General features: G+C 37.8%; 4 protein-coding genes across 8 annotated transcripts; all 4 read left to right on the forward strand.

Annotated features, from left to right (window-relative positions):
• The first annotated feature begins 413 nt into the window (after nucleotides 1-413).
• On the forward strand, nucleotides 414-2,496 carry LOC106429759 (plasmodesmata-located protein 4-like). 3 transcript variants are annotated; one of them, XM_013870510.3, is made up of 4 exons: nucleotides 414-971; nucleotides 1,153-1,518; nucleotides 1,816-1,935; nucleotides 2,216-2,496. In XM_013870510.3, exons 1-4 carry the CDS (start codon nucleotides 509-511, stop codon nucleotides 2,221-2,223), a joined length of 957 nt encoding a protein of 318 aa, XP_013725964.2. In that variant the 5' UTR covers nucleotides 414-508; the 3' UTR covers nucleotides 2,224-2,496. The 3 variants fall into 3 exon arrangements, with proteins under 3 accessions (XP_013725964.2, XP_022570255.2, XP_048636148.1); XM_022714534.2 differs by having other exon boundaries at nucleotides 1,156-1,518; XM_048780191.1 differs by lacking the exon at nucleotides 2,216-2,496 and having other exon boundaries at nucleotides 1,816-2,152.
• Nucleotides 2,497-7,515: 5,019 nt separating this feature from the next.
• On the forward strand, nucleotides 7,516-10,535 carry LOC106345962 (histone-lysine N-methyltransferase SUVR4-like). Its single transcript, XM_048780192.1, has 7 exons — nucleotides 7,516-8,881; nucleotides 8,962-9,224; nucleotides 9,300-9,366; nucleotides 9,465-9,515; nucleotides 9,707-9,800; nucleotides 10,000-10,056; nucleotides 10,193-10,535. The coding sequence occupies exons 1-7, from the start codon at nucleotides 7,967-7,969 to the stop codon at nucleotides 10,222-10,224; spliced, it is 1,479 nt and encodes a 492-aa protein (XP_048636149.1). The 5' UTR covers nucleotides 7,516-7,966; the 3' UTR covers nucleotides 10,225-10,535.
• Nucleotides 10,536-10,710: 175 nt separating this feature from the next.
• LOC106345964 (60S ribosomal protein L23) lies at nucleotides 10,711-11,908 on the forward strand. Its single transcript, XM_013785195.3, has 4 exons — nucleotides 10,711-10,888; nucleotides 11,217-11,501; nucleotides 11,574-11,615; nucleotides 11,703-11,908. Exons 1-4 carry the CDS (start codon nucleotides 10,876-10,878, stop codon nucleotides 11,783-11,785), a joined length of 423 nt encoding a protein of 140 aa, XP_013640649.1. The 5' UTR covers nucleotides 10,711-10,875; the 3' UTR covers nucleotides 11,786-11,908.
• Nucleotides 11,909-12,402: 494 nt separating this feature from the next.
• On the forward strand, nucleotides 12,403-15,694 carry LOC106429815 (myb family transcription factor PHL13-like). 3 transcript variants are annotated; one of them, XM_013870571.3, is made up of 8 exons: nucleotides 12,403-12,662; nucleotides 13,884-14,248; nucleotides 14,318-14,501; nucleotides 14,584-14,660; nucleotides 14,748-14,793; nucleotides 14,940-15,000; nucleotides 15,112-15,181; nucleotides 15,283-15,694. In XM_013870571.3, exons 2-8 carry the CDS (start codon nucleotides 13,895-13,897, stop codon nucleotides 15,547-15,549), a joined length of 1,059 nt encoding a protein of 352 aa, XP_013726025.2. In that variant the 5' UTR covers nucleotides 12,403-12,662; nucleotides 13,884-13,894; the 3' UTR covers nucleotides 15,550-15,694. The 3 variants fall into 3 exon arrangements, with proteins under 3 accessions (XP_013726025.2, XP_013726024.2, XP_013726028.2); XM_013870574.3 differs by lacking the exon at nucleotides 12,403-12,662 and adding an exon at nucleotides 13,341-13,683; XM_013870570.3 differs by having other exon boundaries at nucleotides 12,465-14,248.
• The last annotated feature ends 464 nt before the right edge of the window (nucleotides 15,695-16,158 follow it).

Genomic DNA, 16,158 nt, shown 5'->3' on the forward strand with positions numbered 1-16,158 from the left:
AACTTACAAAGATGTCCCCTAGCTAGTAGTGTAAAAACGTGTATGGGTTTACCACCTTGGTAGGTCAGTTTAGTTGAGCGGGAATATCTTTTTGATTACTGCTATCTAAACCTTTAAGAAAATATGTTACTTGCAAGCGTGCAGACTGTTCAAGTTATTACTTCGTTCAGACCGATGAGAAACTGATTAGATAAGTGTTAGGCTAGAAAAGAAAACATTTTCTTATCTACAAACTATTGCGTTTTACATTTGTAGCCGAATTCAAAAACTTGTAATAATAATATAATATCTACCGGCTAAGATCATGAAACGTTGAGGGTTTTTCAAGTCTGGCGTGTACTTTACCTCACAAGTCACAACCAAATGATACAAATTAGTAGACAAGTTGACATATAGGTCGGGTTTTAAGTAGAGATACGTAGACAATATCTAAAACTACCACAAGATCCATCTCTATTTACCAATATATACTCAATGAACTTATGATCTTTCAATATATGTCTCAAATATGGTTGTCTACTTGATCTCTCCTATCGCACGAACCCTAGCCCTAATCTTCATCTCTCTTCCCTCTCTCATTAACACATCCCAGTTGGATTACGACACTCTAGTGTTCAGTCAATGTGATTCATCAGACACAAACATCCTCCAAAAAGTAACCACAAAAGATCCAAGTTACTCGAATCCTAATCTCCTTCTTCGTGCGCAAGCTCTTTATTCTTTCTTAAGCAAACTCGAATCAGAATCCTCTCGAGCGAAGTTCTTTAACACTCTAGTTGGTAACGAGCAACACGCGGTCTCGGGATGGTTCCAATGCAGAGAAGATTACCCGAGTGAGATATGCCATAGATGCGTTCGTGAGCTTCGTGATATTTCGTCTAGATTGTGTGGAAATGCCACGTCAGCTCGGGTTCATCTCCGAGGATGTCACATGGTGTACGAAATTGAACATGTTGATACCCCTACTTCTCGTAAGTATTACATTGTATATTTAATAACTTTGTTTGATGTAAAAACTGAAGGGCTGAATGATTTATTTAAATGTGAATTTGCTAGGAAATGGACCTTTACGTAAATATAAATGCTATCTCTTGATAACATTTTATAGTATTTTTTTCCAACACTATTTACTTGTTGCTTTCGTTTTCGGAGAAGCTAATCATCATAACTACAAGTTATTGGAAACACCGGAACGAGGTCTCATCCACAAGATATGTGACGGAGCTACGGCGGAGACGCTCGTCGGATTCGAAGAGATGAGAACGGTGGCACTCACAGCTGCCGAAACAGGAGTCGTTGACGGGCACGGGTTCTACGAGGAAAGCTACAAGCTCTTGCACGTTGTGGCTCAATGCGACGGCCACGTTGAAGCCTGTGATTGCGGCGAGTGCGTCAGTGCGGCCGCGGCAGCAGCGGCAGAAGAGTGTCCGTGGTCCACCGCCAGTCAAATATACTTGGAAGGGTGTTACGTTGGGTATACGTATAACCCGCATGAATATCCCGGTGATTCATACCACGGTACGTATGCATGTATATATATGTACAAATGCAAATACGTCTCAACGCATTAATATGATCACTTATTTCAATATAAATATTTACCAAAAACGATTTATTATTATTTATAAACTGATTAACAAATTTACATACTCAACTTTAGTATAGCCAAACCGAGTAAATAAGAGGATTATGTGTTATATATATAATCAATAAACAATAACTTTAATTTGCAATAGTTGTTTTCAAGTCAAACCGAACTTGAACTTAGATAATCAAACAAATATAAGTTGGTAAGATATATTTTTGTTTTGGCAGAGGAAGGGGGAAAAACAAGCACGGGGAAGTCGTTGGCGATAGTTGTAGGAGGAGTCGCGGCTTTGGTCTTTGTTGCTATTTTCTTCTTGTTCCTCAAGAGCTTGCGTAGAAAAGGAGATGGTACGTTTAATCTATTACTTTTCTTTTATTTAAGTTTATCTATAATATAGATCAGTATTACTCATACAGCTGAAAATTAGAAGTTTAACAATATAGGTATAAAGAATTTGTCCAAAAAAAACAATAGGTATGAAGAAAAGTTACAAATGATGACTGCTAGGAATTAGCTACTAATTACCTATAGTAAGAGATAAATGAGTTGAGTATGTTAGCAAAACAAAAAAAAAATGAGTTGAGTAACTAAAATAATATCGATGGAATATTCAAATTTGTATTGCAGATTGTTGAATAGAAGGTCTACATCGGAGAGACGTTGGGAAAATTTTGCTGGTCCTTGTTTTTGTTAAAGCAACCAAAGAATTTTGCTTCTTACCATTTGCTTCACAATGAAAGCTTTCAAATTCGGTTGGGAATATTACACAATAGTGAGATGATTAATAATGTGAAATATTTGTATTTGATTAATAATTTTCCGTAAAAGTTATATATGTCACCTTATATATAAATCTTTCAACACTTATATAAATTCTGAAAAACTTGTGGAAAGATTATGGCATCCACTTGTTACTATCCTATTATGGTGAGATCCTAGGATGATGCTCTGGAACAGATGGGATAATCCTTGCAGAAACGAATCAAAAGATTCAAGTTTCTCAAGGTATGTGGATCGAATGGTGACACAAGAGGCTGCGGAAAGGCTCCTTGATACTCCTAGGCAATAGATTGGATATGACACACCAAACTAGAGCCCTTAGTCTCTGGATATTACACACCAGAAGTTGGATATTACACACCAACACTCAATCAACTCGACAAGCAAGAAGAAAAGAGAAAACAAAGGTTTTTGATAAAAAGATGGATACTGATACAAGGGGCCACGACCAGAATATAAAGGAGAAGCCTTGTACATGCACAAGGTCTCGAAAATACAAGGGAAATAAAGACAAAGGCTTCCTTGGAAACACAACAAAGACTAGAGTTTTTCGAAAACTAAATAACATAAAAGCATAGCTTAAAATATAAGATAAGGTCTTCATGTGGACAGACCAAGATCAATCATCTAGGAGATAGGAGAAGTAGACTTGTGGCCTCGTTAAAAACCTTCCTTTGGAAAACCCAGTGGGACAAAACCAAAGGTTAGGAAAAGAGCACACACAAGCTACTTGCCTAGATGATGATCAACTTGAAGGTGGAGTAGCTTGAATGATGGTTAAGGTGTCTTGGATGATCAAGCTTCGGCCAAGACTAATGTATTCTTCTTGTTTCCAAATGTTCTTCAAGGTTGCATCCTCAGCTACAAGCTCTTCAGGTTCAGGTTCATGCTTCCAGTCCTTGGTGCTTTCCATGATCATATCATCCCCTCCCACTTCAAAAAGATTTGTCCTCAAATCTGTGTTACCTGCAATAGAAGGGACCAAGTCAGTAACATCAGAGTTTATAATCAGATTACACTTACCTTGCAAGCCTCTTTGATAGGCATTGTCGCTGACTGCTTCTATTAGGTAGAAGGGACTGATCCATTTGGCTCTCCTTACTCCTGAGGCATTACTTAAACCTGATACATTGAAACAAGATAAGTGAACACAAGCAAAAACATCATAGAGTAAGAGTATTATCCCAAAGTTGTATTTTATCGGTTTTGGCTTGTATGTTGCATCTGGAGGTGCTTCTTTGATGAGGATGAAGCAAGTGACGTCCTGATGTCTCTCCTGGCTTAGATCAGGCGGCTTGAAACGTTTGTCTTCCTCATGCTTGTTCTTTGTCTTTGCATGCTTCAAAGCTTCCATATAATCTGCACATGACTCTTTTGACAAAAACAAGTGCATCATATCTGTGTAATCAATAAAAGAACTCTTGAAAACATGATTGGTTACCTTAGCATGCTCACCTGGTCGCCATATATATGATTGAGATGTTCTATACTCAGAAAAATTCAAACAAAGCAAACACAGAATAACCCGACTTGTAGAATCCATAACTCTTTCATAAGAGAAGCTTTCGACAAGATTCCAATTCGACGTGAGACCCTGATGAGTGTAGTTTCCATAGCAGTTGAGTTTGTTGCTTAATTCCTTCGGGTTGCTGAGATATGATCCTCGGACTGCTCCTATGTCAAAGTTGACGGCTAGACAGCTTCCAAGATTTGATTGTTGCATCTCCAGCTTAGCCAAGGACTCATCAGTATAGCCCCTCTTTTTACCTGTACACTTCTCAGCTCTTTTTGGACAAGTCAAGTGTGTTATCATATCAAAGGAAGTATTGTAGACCCAAATATCATTAAGGTTCAAGTTCACACATTCAGAATCAGTGATATCTAGTTTCAATTGTGCAGCAGGTTTATCAAAGAAAGTGTTATACACTAGAATATCATCAAAGAACCAACCTACATGTTTAGAATCATTATCAAGCTCAAACTTAGAGAACTTTGCAGATTTCACACATTTAAATCTAAAATCAGATTGATGCAATTTCGGTTCCTGCAACTTCTTAGGTTCATTCAATTCATAAGCAGAAACAAAAGAATTATCAAGGATCAGTTTATGCACATGGAAGTTCGTAACAAAACTTCTTTCTTCAGTTCTAACAAATGAATCACAAGGTTTCAAACAGAAATCAGAATGTTTCAATTCAAGCTCTAAAACCTTTTCAAAATGATCAAAACTTTTGCCATGTTTCAGAAAATGATCAAAACTCGGAATATGACCAGAAATGTTATTATTTTGATTTTGAAAACGTTTTTGATCAAAGATGATTTCTGGTTTAAGTTCTTTAAAAGATTTAAACATGTTATCAAAAACAGAATTTGAAACACAAAAATCTTTTACTTTGTCAAGACCAAAACGTTTTATGACTTCAGTACTCACTTTAACAAACATTCTAGGCACAGAAGCAACCATATTAAACTCCTTACAGTGCTCTTGCAGATCATAAGACAAAGATTCATGAGCTGATTCTGTCTGCAAGTTTTTCTGTTGTTCCTCTTGTGTTGTACTCTCTGGTTCTTTTTCTGCTGAGTCTTCTTTTGCAACCTGTGACACTGAAACAATTCTACTCGGTTGCACCGGTTTAAGACAAGTTAGCTCATCACAAGAATTATTGAAATTCAATTCAGATTGAGATAAGAAAAGAGAACACTCTTGTTCTGTCTCAGATTTTTCCTTTTGCATAGATGTTTCGGTTTGGACTTCTTGAATTGTTGCAGCTGAGTCTGATCCTGCATTTTTGAGTTCTGAGACAGTAGTAACTGGTTCCTGGTGCTTTGTTTCAGTGGATGGACGTGGTGTGTAGGTCCTTTTGACTTGCTTCTCAACATCCATTATTACTTGTAACAACTCCTTCTTATCCTTTTCACTGAACCATGAACGTTTAACGGTTTTCTCTTTGATGTAACAGGTTACTGCCTTGCTAGATGTGACTTCCTTCATTGGAGATTTCAGAGAAGTGTGGCCTTTGGATGCATACTTCTTCCTTAGTAGGAACTTCAGATCTTCCCAAGTGGTGATAGCTGGTTCCTTGTAGTACCTGCGATCATCTTCTTCTTGCAGCAACCATTTATAAATGTTTCCTTTGAGCTGAGACATTACATAAGCCAAGGCATCTCTCTTCAGGATTTTGTTGTAGCACAGCCACTTCTCCATTGTTCTTTCCCACTTCAAATAATCACCTTCCCCTGTAAAAACATAAAGTTGAGACTTAGTGACAATTTGATTGTAAGAAGAATGAATATTTGATTTAGGAATGCGAGAAGCTTGATGAGGTCTGCTCAAAGTGTGGGCTGGCTGTTTGTAAGACTGTTGTCCACGTCCTGCTTCCTCTTCCTTATACCACTTATGCTTGCTTGATTCGTTTGGAACAGAATCTGGTGGTCTAGGCTCAAGCTTTTGTTTGTCCATTCTCTTTTTATTTTGCTGCCTAAGATCATCAGTTTGCTGCAGAAACTTTTGTCTAAGCTCCTTTCGAAATTCACCCATGTTGGTATCCAACATCTGCTGCATTTGAGCATTCATATATTTAAGTAACAGCCTTTCTTCCTTAGTGAGTTTTCCTTTCTGATCTCCTGCCATTGTACCTGAGACAGAAAACAACACACAGCAGTAACAAGTTCTACAGAGAAAACAAACAATCAACTTGTAACAAAAATAGATTTCAAATCGAGATTAAAATCTAAACTTCTCAGATCAATTTCGAAATTTAAACAAAACAGATCAGAATCAACAGATGATGATATAATATTCAACAATCACTGATCTATGATGTAAAGAACAGATCGAAATAGATTGATCACTCAAACAGAAACAGATCACACAGATTTTACACAAGTAAACATAGATCTGATTTCTCTGCAAGAATATGAAAAGTCTAAACACAAAAACGAAATCAGAGAACCTAATCTATCAGATTTCGACAGCCACAACACAGATCTATCAGTTCTTAGCATGAATATGAAGAGACAAATCGAAAATCAGAGAGAAAACAAACACTTCCCTTCCAGAGTTGCTCTGATACCACTTGGTGAGATCCTAGGATGATGCTCTGGAACAGATGGGATAATCCTTGCAGAAACGAATCAAAAGACTCAAGTTTCTCAAGGTATGTGGATCGAATGGTGACACAAGAGGCTGCGGAAAGGCTCCTTGATACTCCTAGGCAATAGATTGGATATGACACACCAAACTAGAGCCCTTAGTCTCTGGATATTACACACCAGAAGTTGGATATTACACACCAACACTCAATCAACTCGACAAGCAAGAAGAAAAGAGAAAACAAAGGTTTTTGATAAAAAGATGGATACTGATACAAGGGGCCACGACCAGAATATAAAGGAGAAGCCTTGTACATGCACAAGGTCTCGAAAATACAAGGGAAATAAAGACAAAGGCTCCCTTGGAAACACAACAAAGACTAGAGTTTTTCGAAAACTAAATAACATAAAAGCATAGCTTAAAATATAAGATCAGGTCTTCATGTGGACAGACCAAGATCAATCATCTAGGAGATAGGAGAAGTAGACTTGTGGCCTCGTTAAAAACCTTCCTTTGGAAAATCCAGTGGGACAAAACCAAAGGTTAGGAAAAGAGCACACACAAGCTACTTGCCTAGATGATGATTAGCTTGAAGGTGGAGTAGCTTGAATGATGGTTAAGGTGTCTTGGATGATCAAGCTTCGGCCAAGACTAATGTATTCTTCTTGTTTCCAAATGTTCTTCAAGGTTGCATCCTCAGCTACAAGCTCTTCAGGTTCAGGTTCATGCTTTCAGTCCTTGGTGCTTTCCATGATCATATCATATTAATTATAAGTTCATAGACGTGAGATAGTCATTAAGTTGTTTCAAAAGCATAGGAGAATAACTTATGTGGTCCATTGATAAATGGCGCTTGTGGTCAACTGAACTATATAAATCCAAATTAACTGGAAATTGTAGTCTAAATGTGACCTTAACCGATGTGAAAGAGTGTTCCAAATTTGAGTACAATACCACGCCGTTTTAAAAGAAAAGATTTTATTTGGGCCTCTCAGGTATATGGGCCTACAAACATAATAAACACAGTCTCTTCAGTAAGAAAGACAAAAGAAGAAAAAATCTAAACAAACAGTGTACTCCGCCGTGAATCGGATTCTCTGACTCTGTGCATTGATCGGATCCATTTACTTTTTTAGTAATATTTTTTTTTAATTTATAATTTCTTTTTCCGAGTCTCACACAAAGTTCGATCTCCTCTCTCTGCATGCAATTCAATTCAATTCGAGAAGCTTCCGCTTCAATTACTCACTCTCCCCCAACCAACCACTGAGGTTCTTCTTTCCTTCCTTCTCTGCAAGCTAAACTTTTCTCCTCATTGATTTGATGATGATTCTGCATTCGCTTCGAATCGAATCGAATCGAATCGATTGAGATTTGTTTCTGTGCTTATTCGATTTAGTGAGAATATGCTTTGATTGTTGATAACTTAATTGGATTTTAATAGTGATGATTTTTTATTAATTTTTTTTTTGCGTAAAAAGTTCGGTGTGTAGAGTGATCTCGATATGCAGCCTCTGTTACTCACTGACGAGAGAGTACGCAAAGCTTGTGAGACAACAAGAGAACTCAAAATCCCCGATGAGAAGACACTCTCAGTGCTCAAGAAGCTGCTCCAAGAGAACGGTGAGAATTGGACTCTCATCAAACTTGATAACTACACCGCATTGATCGATGCTATCTACTCTCTCGACGATGAACAAGAAGAAGAAGAAGAGGATAAGAAAAAAAACGAAACTTTATCTAATGCCAACAGAGGGAAGCATGTCTTTGACTCTGCTCCTAGTGGTGCTCTGAAGAAGCAAGGGAAGAATGTTGTTGTGGGCACTGACTCTCCTGCTACTCTGAAAAGAAAATACGAAACCCGTTCCGCAGCCTCAGGCTCGTCCACTGAGGAAGCTCAGAAGCATCCTAGCAACGGTGTTGTTCGCAATAAGAAATATAAAACGATTATTCGTGACATCACGAAAGGCTCAGAGAGCGTTGAGATATCTCTGGTTGATGAGGTTGGGACTGAGCATGTCCCCAAGTTTACTTACATCCCTCACAACATTGTCTACCAAAGTGCTTATGTCCATGTGTCTCTGGCTAGAATTTCTGATGACGATTGTTGCGTGAGCTGTAAGGGGGACTGTCTTTTAGCGGACTTTCCGTGTGCTTGTGCTCGTGAAACCGGCGGAGAGTATGCGTATAGTAAAGATGGGTTGCTAAAGGAGGAGTTTTTGGATACTTGTCTTAAGATGAAAAAGGCGCCTGATAGCTTCAGTAAGTTTTACTGCCAAGACTGCCCTTTGGAGAGGGATGATGGAAAGTGTGAAGGACATTTGATCAGGAAGTTTATTAAGGAGTGTTGGAGAAAATGTGGATGTGATATGATGTGTGGGAATCGAGTGGTGCAGAGAGGGATAAGGTGCCAACTCCAGGTAACAACATGTCTCGGAGATGCTACTTTAGTTCCTATATGATGAACACTTCTTCATGTCTTGATGCTTTCATGTTCCAGGTTTACTTTACACAAGAAGGGAAAGGATGGGGTATTAGAACACTGCAAGACTTGCCGAAAGGAACCTTTGTTTGTGAATACATTGGTGAAATATTGACCAATACGGAGTTGTACGATCGGAATATAAGATCTACTAGTGAACGGCATACATATCCTGTAACTCTGGATGCAGACTGGGGTTCTGAAAAGGATTTGAAAGATGAAGAAGCTCTCTGCCTGGATGCCACAGTCTGTGGGAATGTCGCTAGGTTTGTCAATCACAGGTAGTACCAATCAACTCTCATTATGCTTTGTTTCTTTCGTGCTTTATCTTCTTATGAACTCTACTGTTGATGCAGATGTGAGGATGCAAACTTGATTGATATTCCGGTACAAATAGAGACTCCTGACAGACATTATTATCATGTAAGTATATGATTTCCTCACTCTTAGCATGATCAAGGCACTGATTGTTAAAGTAAGTTTTCAGCGAGCTTAAGGATTTTGGGTTTGGTCATGTGCAGATTGCCTTTTTTACCATTCGAGACGTGAAGGCCATGGATGAACTGACATGGGTAAGCACGCAACTGTGGATATGTCACTGAAGCTAAACAACTAGACATGATATTGATTTTGCCATTTTATATATATATCTGCTTTGTTTGTATATGACTCCGCGAACGAGATGGACCAAACACGTAATGTTATTTACTCTTGAGTTATACACATACTCCGTTCAAATAACCCGTGTTTTTTGAATGCGCAGGATTACTTGATAGATTTCCATGATGAAAGTCATCCCGTGAAGGCATTTAGATGTTGCTGCGGAAGCGAATTATGCAGAGACAAAAAGCCAAAAGGTCAGTTATCTTTAGACATTGCCTTCGTAATTCAAATATTTATGACAGAGCATTGGCTTGCATCCTTAGTATGCACACATATTCTAAGTTAGAACTTGTTTTGTTCGGTAAGAGATACCAAACATTTCGTAAAATACATTGGTTCAGGGAAAACTGAGTTTTCTTGGCTAAAGGTGCATTATGTTGGGATATATGTCAGGATCTGGAGGCAAGTCGGGAGAAAGAAGAAAGGCTGTTCCTGCTAAAAAACAAGCAGGTGAGAAATTTTTCCTAGTCTTGAGACAAGATGGGTATCAGTTGTCGCTTATCAAATAGTTTGTCCTCTCCAAAGCTTTTTAGTGAATGATTTAGTCGTCGAGTGTTTACTAACACGGAGAAATGTTGTAACGCAGGTTCCAAAGCGGTGGCATTAAAAAGAAAATGAGGCTGAACATCAGAGTAAAACATAATAACACACATACACTTTGATCCATCCTGAGCTGCTTGCTTAATTTCAAGAGAGAAGCCTTATGTTCGCCACACCTCTTCACTTGAGAGTATCCCCTTTCTTTAGGTAGGATTATCTGAACTGAGCAGATTCTTCTCAGTTAGCTGACAAAAGATTTGTTTAGACACGAATAAGAGTTATGTTGGGTAACCAAAGAAACTCACTGTTAACGGTTCTTAGAGATTTCATTAATGTCAAATATATTAACATTAAGGTCTTCTTATAAGAAATAAATTGGTTATGGCTCCTTTTAAGGTTCTGAGGTGTAAAGCATGTATTGGTTAATATTACAATGATGCATTGTTACAATCAACTTTCAAACATGCCATCTGGTTCGCAAGTAGAGTGTGAAGATAACTGAGAAAAAATGGTAATATCTGTGTATTGCATTATAGGCCTAATTGGTATGCTTTTCGGGCCCATAATAGATTGTAATCTGTATTGCCCTATTGGGCTTATGGGTAAGCTTCTCTGGGCCCATAATCACTATCCAGGTCAGCATGAAATAGTTGTAGTAAGCCCTAGCATAACAACTTATATACCGCCTCCTCACTGCCGTCGAGCTCTTCCCCAACAAGAGCTGCAACCATGTCGAAGCGAGGTAACAATCTCTTCCTTATGTCAAGACTTCTTATTCATACGCTCGCTTGTGCTACCTTGTCCTCTCATAATGAAGATCTAGTGATTAGCACCTTTCATGATTGATTGTCGTTTATAAAGCTGAATCTGCGTTACCATCAATGTGTACTGCCGTGATTGTGATTAGTTTCAAGGATTACGTATATAAACTTTGTCACGAACCATATGTTGAGATCCTACCTAACCTTATGTCTGCTACTTAGGTTGATTTATAGTGTTTCTCATTTTTTATTTTTGTTTATTGTTTAATAGTGTTGCTCATCTGTGATGTTTTTGTTAATTGTTAATAGGAAGAGGAGGAACCTCTGGAAACAAGTTCAGGATGTCACTGGGTCTTCCAGTGGCAGCCACCGTGAACTGTGCTGACAACACCGGAGCCAAGAATCTCTACATCATCTCCGTCAAAGGTATCAAGGGTCGTCTCAACCGTCTCCCATCCGCCTGTGTTGGTGACATGGTCATGGCTACCGTGAAGAAAGGTAAACCGGATCTACGTAAGAAGGTGCTGCCAGCTGTCATCGTTAGGCAGAGGAAGCCATGGCGCCGAAAGGACGGTGTCTTCATGTACTTCGAGGGTAAGCATTTCTATATCATGTCTTCATCTATTATTGGTTGAAAGTCTAATCAAAGTTGGTTGTTGATTGCAGACAATGCTGGTGTCATTGTCAATCCCAAGGGTGAAATGAAAGGTAAGAGGTTCTTGTTTATTTGATTTTGAGTTAATCGTGTTAATCTTGGTAGCTGATGAACTCTCTGTTTGTGTACAATGTGTATAGGATCTGCTATCACTGGACCTATCGGGAAGGAGTGTGCTGACCTTTGGCCAAGGATCGCTAGTGCTGCTAACGCCATCGTTTAAGATCCATCTCTCTTTTGTGTTGCTTGAACGTTTTATCAAACCTCTGTTGAGGATGTTTTGTTTTTGTCTTAGACTTGTGTTATGCCTTAATCGTTATTCTAGTTATTATGGTTTTGTTCAACATTTAATTTTGCCTGTGAGATTTTAATTTCTGTGTCAAATCAAACAAAAGATATGTGGACCGGTTCTTCCTCTGGTTTGGTTCGGTTAATCGGAATACAAGTAAACATGAATTGTTCTTCCTCTGGTTTAGTTCGGGCTTTGATTCTCTATGAGTATAGTTTTTAGCCCAAAATAAACTTTTAATGCTCGAGTTATAATGAGTCTGATCAGCCCAATAAAAGCCCAATACGATGCGGAATGATGAATTATTATTACGTTATCTGTATTATTTTCTTTAGTTGAACCTGTAAAATGAGCCTAAATAATTTTCTTCTATCACTTTCAGTCGATCAGAGTTTGTATAATGTTAATAGAAGATCAATTAAATCAAACAAATTTAAAACTACTACTAGGTTAGGTCAAACATTATGAAAATGTCTAAAAATGAATATTGGGTAGTGCCTTGACGTTATAAGCACCGAGCAACACTCGACCAATCAAAATAGAAGCAAACATCAGATGGACCCCATACGCTACATATTATAACACGGCCTTTCGTAATCCTCTACGGCAGAGAAACATCTATTGATTGACTCTGCTCTACATGAATCTCCTTTTATAGTCTTCTCAAATAATTCAGGAAGAGAAAAATAGTTTTGTTTTGTTTGGGAAAATCGAGAAGACAAATAGTTAAAAAGACAATTTTTTTTGGTTTAGTTCAATCATTCAAGGATTAAAAGCCCTTTTGGTATTGGATTCTGTGTTGCTTGGTCGGGTAAGAAGATTCTGTCTTTTCTTTCCTTTTTTTGGTTGTGAGGAGATTCTATAATCCATTTACTCACTGTCGGCATTCTTAGACATCGGTGTGTGTCTCTTCAGAGAGTTAGCTGATTGGTTTTTTGTTCTTTATGATTGTGGAGGGAAGAGAAATGAACACTAACTAATTGTCCGTTTGATCTGTTATTGATTTTTTTTTTTTAGCTCAGCTTAAAGTCATTAAATTTGCTGATTATGTTCATTTATTGTCTCTTGTTGATGTGGTATTGGTTCATGGAGGATAAGAAAGTATAATCTCAAGATTTTGAATCAGCTTAAAGTGATTAACTTTGCTGTTTCTCTTCAATTTTGTTGGCCCTATGTTCTGTTTTTTTTTTCTTGAAAATTTTAAAGCAAAAGGTATGATTTTTTTTCATGGAGGATAAGAAGGTTCAATCTTATGATTGTGACTTTGTTATGATCTAAGAATCGTTTCTATTCACTGGTCAAGCTATTTTCTATTCGATTTGGTTGTCTGTAAGATTCTTGTTCCTTCAGGAGGGTGTCAATTTTGATGATAAGGGGTTGATTGATTGAATGATAAAATGTGCTCATAATGACTCTAATCCTTTGATTGTCTCTGTGGTTTACCAAAAGCCATATTGCTTTTTTTTTAGTTCTTTTCCCAATTGGGACGTTTCCCAGTTGCTTGCATTTGATTCCAATATCTTATTTTGTGGTCCACTATTTTGATTTTGATGCATCTGTCATTTCCATGATAGCTTCCTGGCTGAAACAAGTTTTTGTTTTGGATAAGAATCTAAGCATTTTCTTCTTGTTCCTTTCTAGTCTTTCCTCTTGTGTTAATATTTGTTAAAGTAAATAGCTTAGATTTTTCTTTTATGATCCAACACAAAACCAAAAGTGAAGAATATTCTTTGAGAATGTTTTTTTTTTGAAAGGAAGAAAAAATCAATTATGGCAAGGGAATTAATCAACAGTTCTTTAGATTCATTTTGTGTGTATATAAGTTACTGATAGTGAGTCTCATTTCATTTGCTAAAGCCAATATACACTTCTCTGTTAATATTTGTAGCTAATCTTTCCTCTATGACACTAACTGGAGATTTCGGTTTTCCACCAACCGCCATGTCTTCCTTTTTTCCTCTTATTCCCACAACACTAGATGAGAGATACCATCACCATAAGTTTCCTAACTCTTTGTGGGTTTCATCATCAGGACAGGAACCGATGAACAACCCTGTACCTTGTCAAGTGTTTCCTCTGGCTTCTGGTGGCACTTCTTCTGGATACTGCAATGGCACGTACGTTTCAGCTCAAGAAAGAAGCTCCTCCCAGACCAGACAATCCGTGGAAACGCAATCATTGCCGGTGACTAATCAACCTCAAGAGCAGAGAGATATGAGCTGGCCTGAGGACCAGCTTCAGGGGTTCTTTGACTTTCCTCCACAAGGAGAGAGCAGCAGCAGAGCTAAAAGTGAATGGCCAGACTGGGCCAATCAGATGATCTCTGTCGATGATGGTCTGGAACCTAATTGGTCGGAGCTTCTAGGTGATCCTAATGTCCTCAACCAAGATTCAAAGGTTTGTTTCTGCAGCTAAATCACTGGCTTAAAGATTCTTATTAAGAAAAGCTCTCATGATGTGTTGCAGATACCAACACCCTCTTGTGATATAGCTAGGCAAGAGATAGTAGTCAGTACTCAGCATCAGGTGGATTCATCGAGTGCCAAAAGCCCACAAGCTAGTTCAATGACGTCTAAGCAACGAATGCGTTGGACACCTGAACTCCATGAAGCGTTTGTTGATGCTATCAATCAGCTCGGCGGTAGTGAACGTGCGTGAGCCACCCTTTTCTTTTCTCTCTCTTCTCATTTTAGTTCTAAAACTTATTATTGCTTATAACTGCAAAACCATAGGAGCCACACCTAAGGCTGTACTGAAGCTCATCAATAGCCCGGGGCTGACTATTTACCATGTCAAAAGCCATTTGCAGGTTAGTATTTGTTCTTTTTAGTTTGTATTCTTTAGCTCATCACATTTTTAATTGGAGCTGTCTTTGTATTGTTTGGCTTCTCTCCAGAAATACAGAACGGCTAGGTATAAACCGGAGATTTCAATAGATACAGGTATCCAATGAATCAAGCTCTCTTCTCACTTGCTTACTAAAGCCTTTGGTTATGTTACTTTGGAAATAGCTTTGATGCAATCTAATAGACTTTGTGTGTGAGGAAACAAGTCTTTATATTAAATTTGCTTTCCTTGTTTTGAACAGAAAAACCTCCACTGAAGACTTTGAAGACCATTGAAGATATCAAATCTCTTGACTTGAAGACGTAAGCTATAAACTTCAGTTCTTTCTGTCAGAACAAACTATGTAAACACAAGGAAGTTTGTTACTTAATACTGACGATTTTGTACTTTGTATTCTTCTTCTTCTTCTTCAGGAGCATTGAGATCACTGAAGCTCTACGGTTACAGATGGAAGTTCAGAAAAAACTCCATGAGCAACTTGAGGTATGTGATTCCAACAGCGTCAAAAGGAGCTTATACTCTTCCTTTTCTGACTCCTAGTGTTTAGGTTTTATCTTATGATGTGTGTATTATTACAATGCCAGGTCCAAAGAACGTTACAGTTACAAATTGAGGAACAAGGTCGGTATCTCCAGATGATGATTGAGAAACAACAACAGAAGATGCAAGAGAAGAAAATTGGTTCTTCTTCTGGCACATCATCAATGCCAGAAGCTGACACTTCTTCAGCTCCATCACCAAACCTTTCACAAGCATCAGTAACTGAGAGACTGCAGAGTGGTGGTTCTAGCACATTGGATCAGAGCGGATATCCTTCTGGGGCTACTAAGAAACGAGTTAGAGAAGATTAAAGACATATCCTGGCTGCAGAAATTGGAAGTTATGACACTGACCTAGTGACTTTGGACTTGAACTTTCTTTTTGTATAGGAGACATGTTTCTCTTGGAACTAAAGTTAGGTTTTGTAATTGCATTTACAAAAACGTGTTCATTGCTCTTCCTCTTGTTGCTTAATGTGAAACTCACACCTAGGGAATGGACACATTTATCCGGAACAAAAAATTAAACCATACAGAATCAAAATAACCGAAACCAAGTCATATTTCATAAATATTTAGACGGTTCTTATATATTTCGAACCAAAAACAAAAATCGAACCAGAATCAAACCTAAATATCCTAAAAATAATGTTTATGAACCGAAATACTTGAAAGTCCAAATTATCTGAATAGTTTTTACCCAAAATTTTATTTGAACAATCCAAATTATCCAATATTTAATATAAAAACACTAATTATTCCATGTTTTCATCTGTATTATCCAAAATTATCTTAAGAATCGAAACCGAACTAAATCCAATTTTTTTTTGAGATATTAGCTAGTTTCTTAAATTTTGCTATCCAAACCAAAAAACTTAAATAATCAAAACCAAAATCATACCAAATTTTGTAAATAACTAA

The sequence above is a fragment of the Brassica napus genome, chromosome A5 (genome assembly GCF_020379485.1).
Source record: "Brassica napus cultivar Da-Ae chromosome A5, Da-Ae, whole genome shotgun sequence".
Classification (NCBI taxonomy): Eukaryota; Viridiplantae; Streptophyta; class Magnoliopsida; order Brassicales; family Brassicaceae; genus Brassica; species Brassica napus.

Coding starts and splice junctions, on each gene's coding strand:
- LOC106429759 (XM_048780191.1), top strand. CDS start 509: ATGGTTGTCTACTTGATCTCTCCTATCGCACGAACCCTAGCCCTAATC. Junction 972..1,152: donor TGTTGATACCCCTACTTCTC/GTAAGTATTACA, acceptor TCGTTTTCGGAG/AAGCTAATCATCATAACTAC. Junction 1,519..1,815: donor TCCCGGTGATTCATACCACG/GTACGTATGCAT, acceptor TTGTTTTGGCAG/AGGAAGGGGGAAAAACAAGC.
- LOC106345962 (XM_048780192.1), top strand. CDS start 7,967: ATGCAGCCTCTGTTACTCACTGACGAGAGAGTACGCAAAGCTTGTGAG. Junction 8,882..8,961: donor GGATAAGGTGCCAACTCCAG/GTAACAACATGT, acceptor TTCATGTTCCAG/GTTTACTTTACACAAGAAGG. Junction 10,057..10,192: donor TCCTGCTAAAAAACAAGCAG/GTGAGAAATTTT, acceptor GTTGTAACGCAG/GTTCCAAAGCGGTGGCATTA.
- LOC106345964 (XM_013785195.3), top strand. Junction 11,502..11,573: donor TGTCTTCATGTACTTCGAGG/GTAAGCATTTCT, acceptor TGTTGATTGCAG/ACAATGCTGGTGTCATTGTC. Junction 11,616..11,702: donor TCCCAAGGGTGAAATGAAAG/GTAAGAGGTTCT, acceptor CAATGTGTATAG/GATCTGCTATCACTGGACCT.
- LOC106429815 (XM_013870570.3), top strand. CDS start 13,754: ATGACACTAACTGGAGATTTCGGTTTTCCACCAACCGCCATGTCTTCC. Junction 14,249..14,317: donor TCCTCAACCAAGATTCAAAG/GTTTGTTTCTGC, acceptor GATGTGTTGCAG/ATACCAACACCCTCTTGTGA. Junction 14,661..14,747: donor ATGTCAAAAGCCATTTGCAG/GTTAGTATTTGT, acceptor GCTTCTCTCCAG/AAATACAGAACGGCTAGGTA.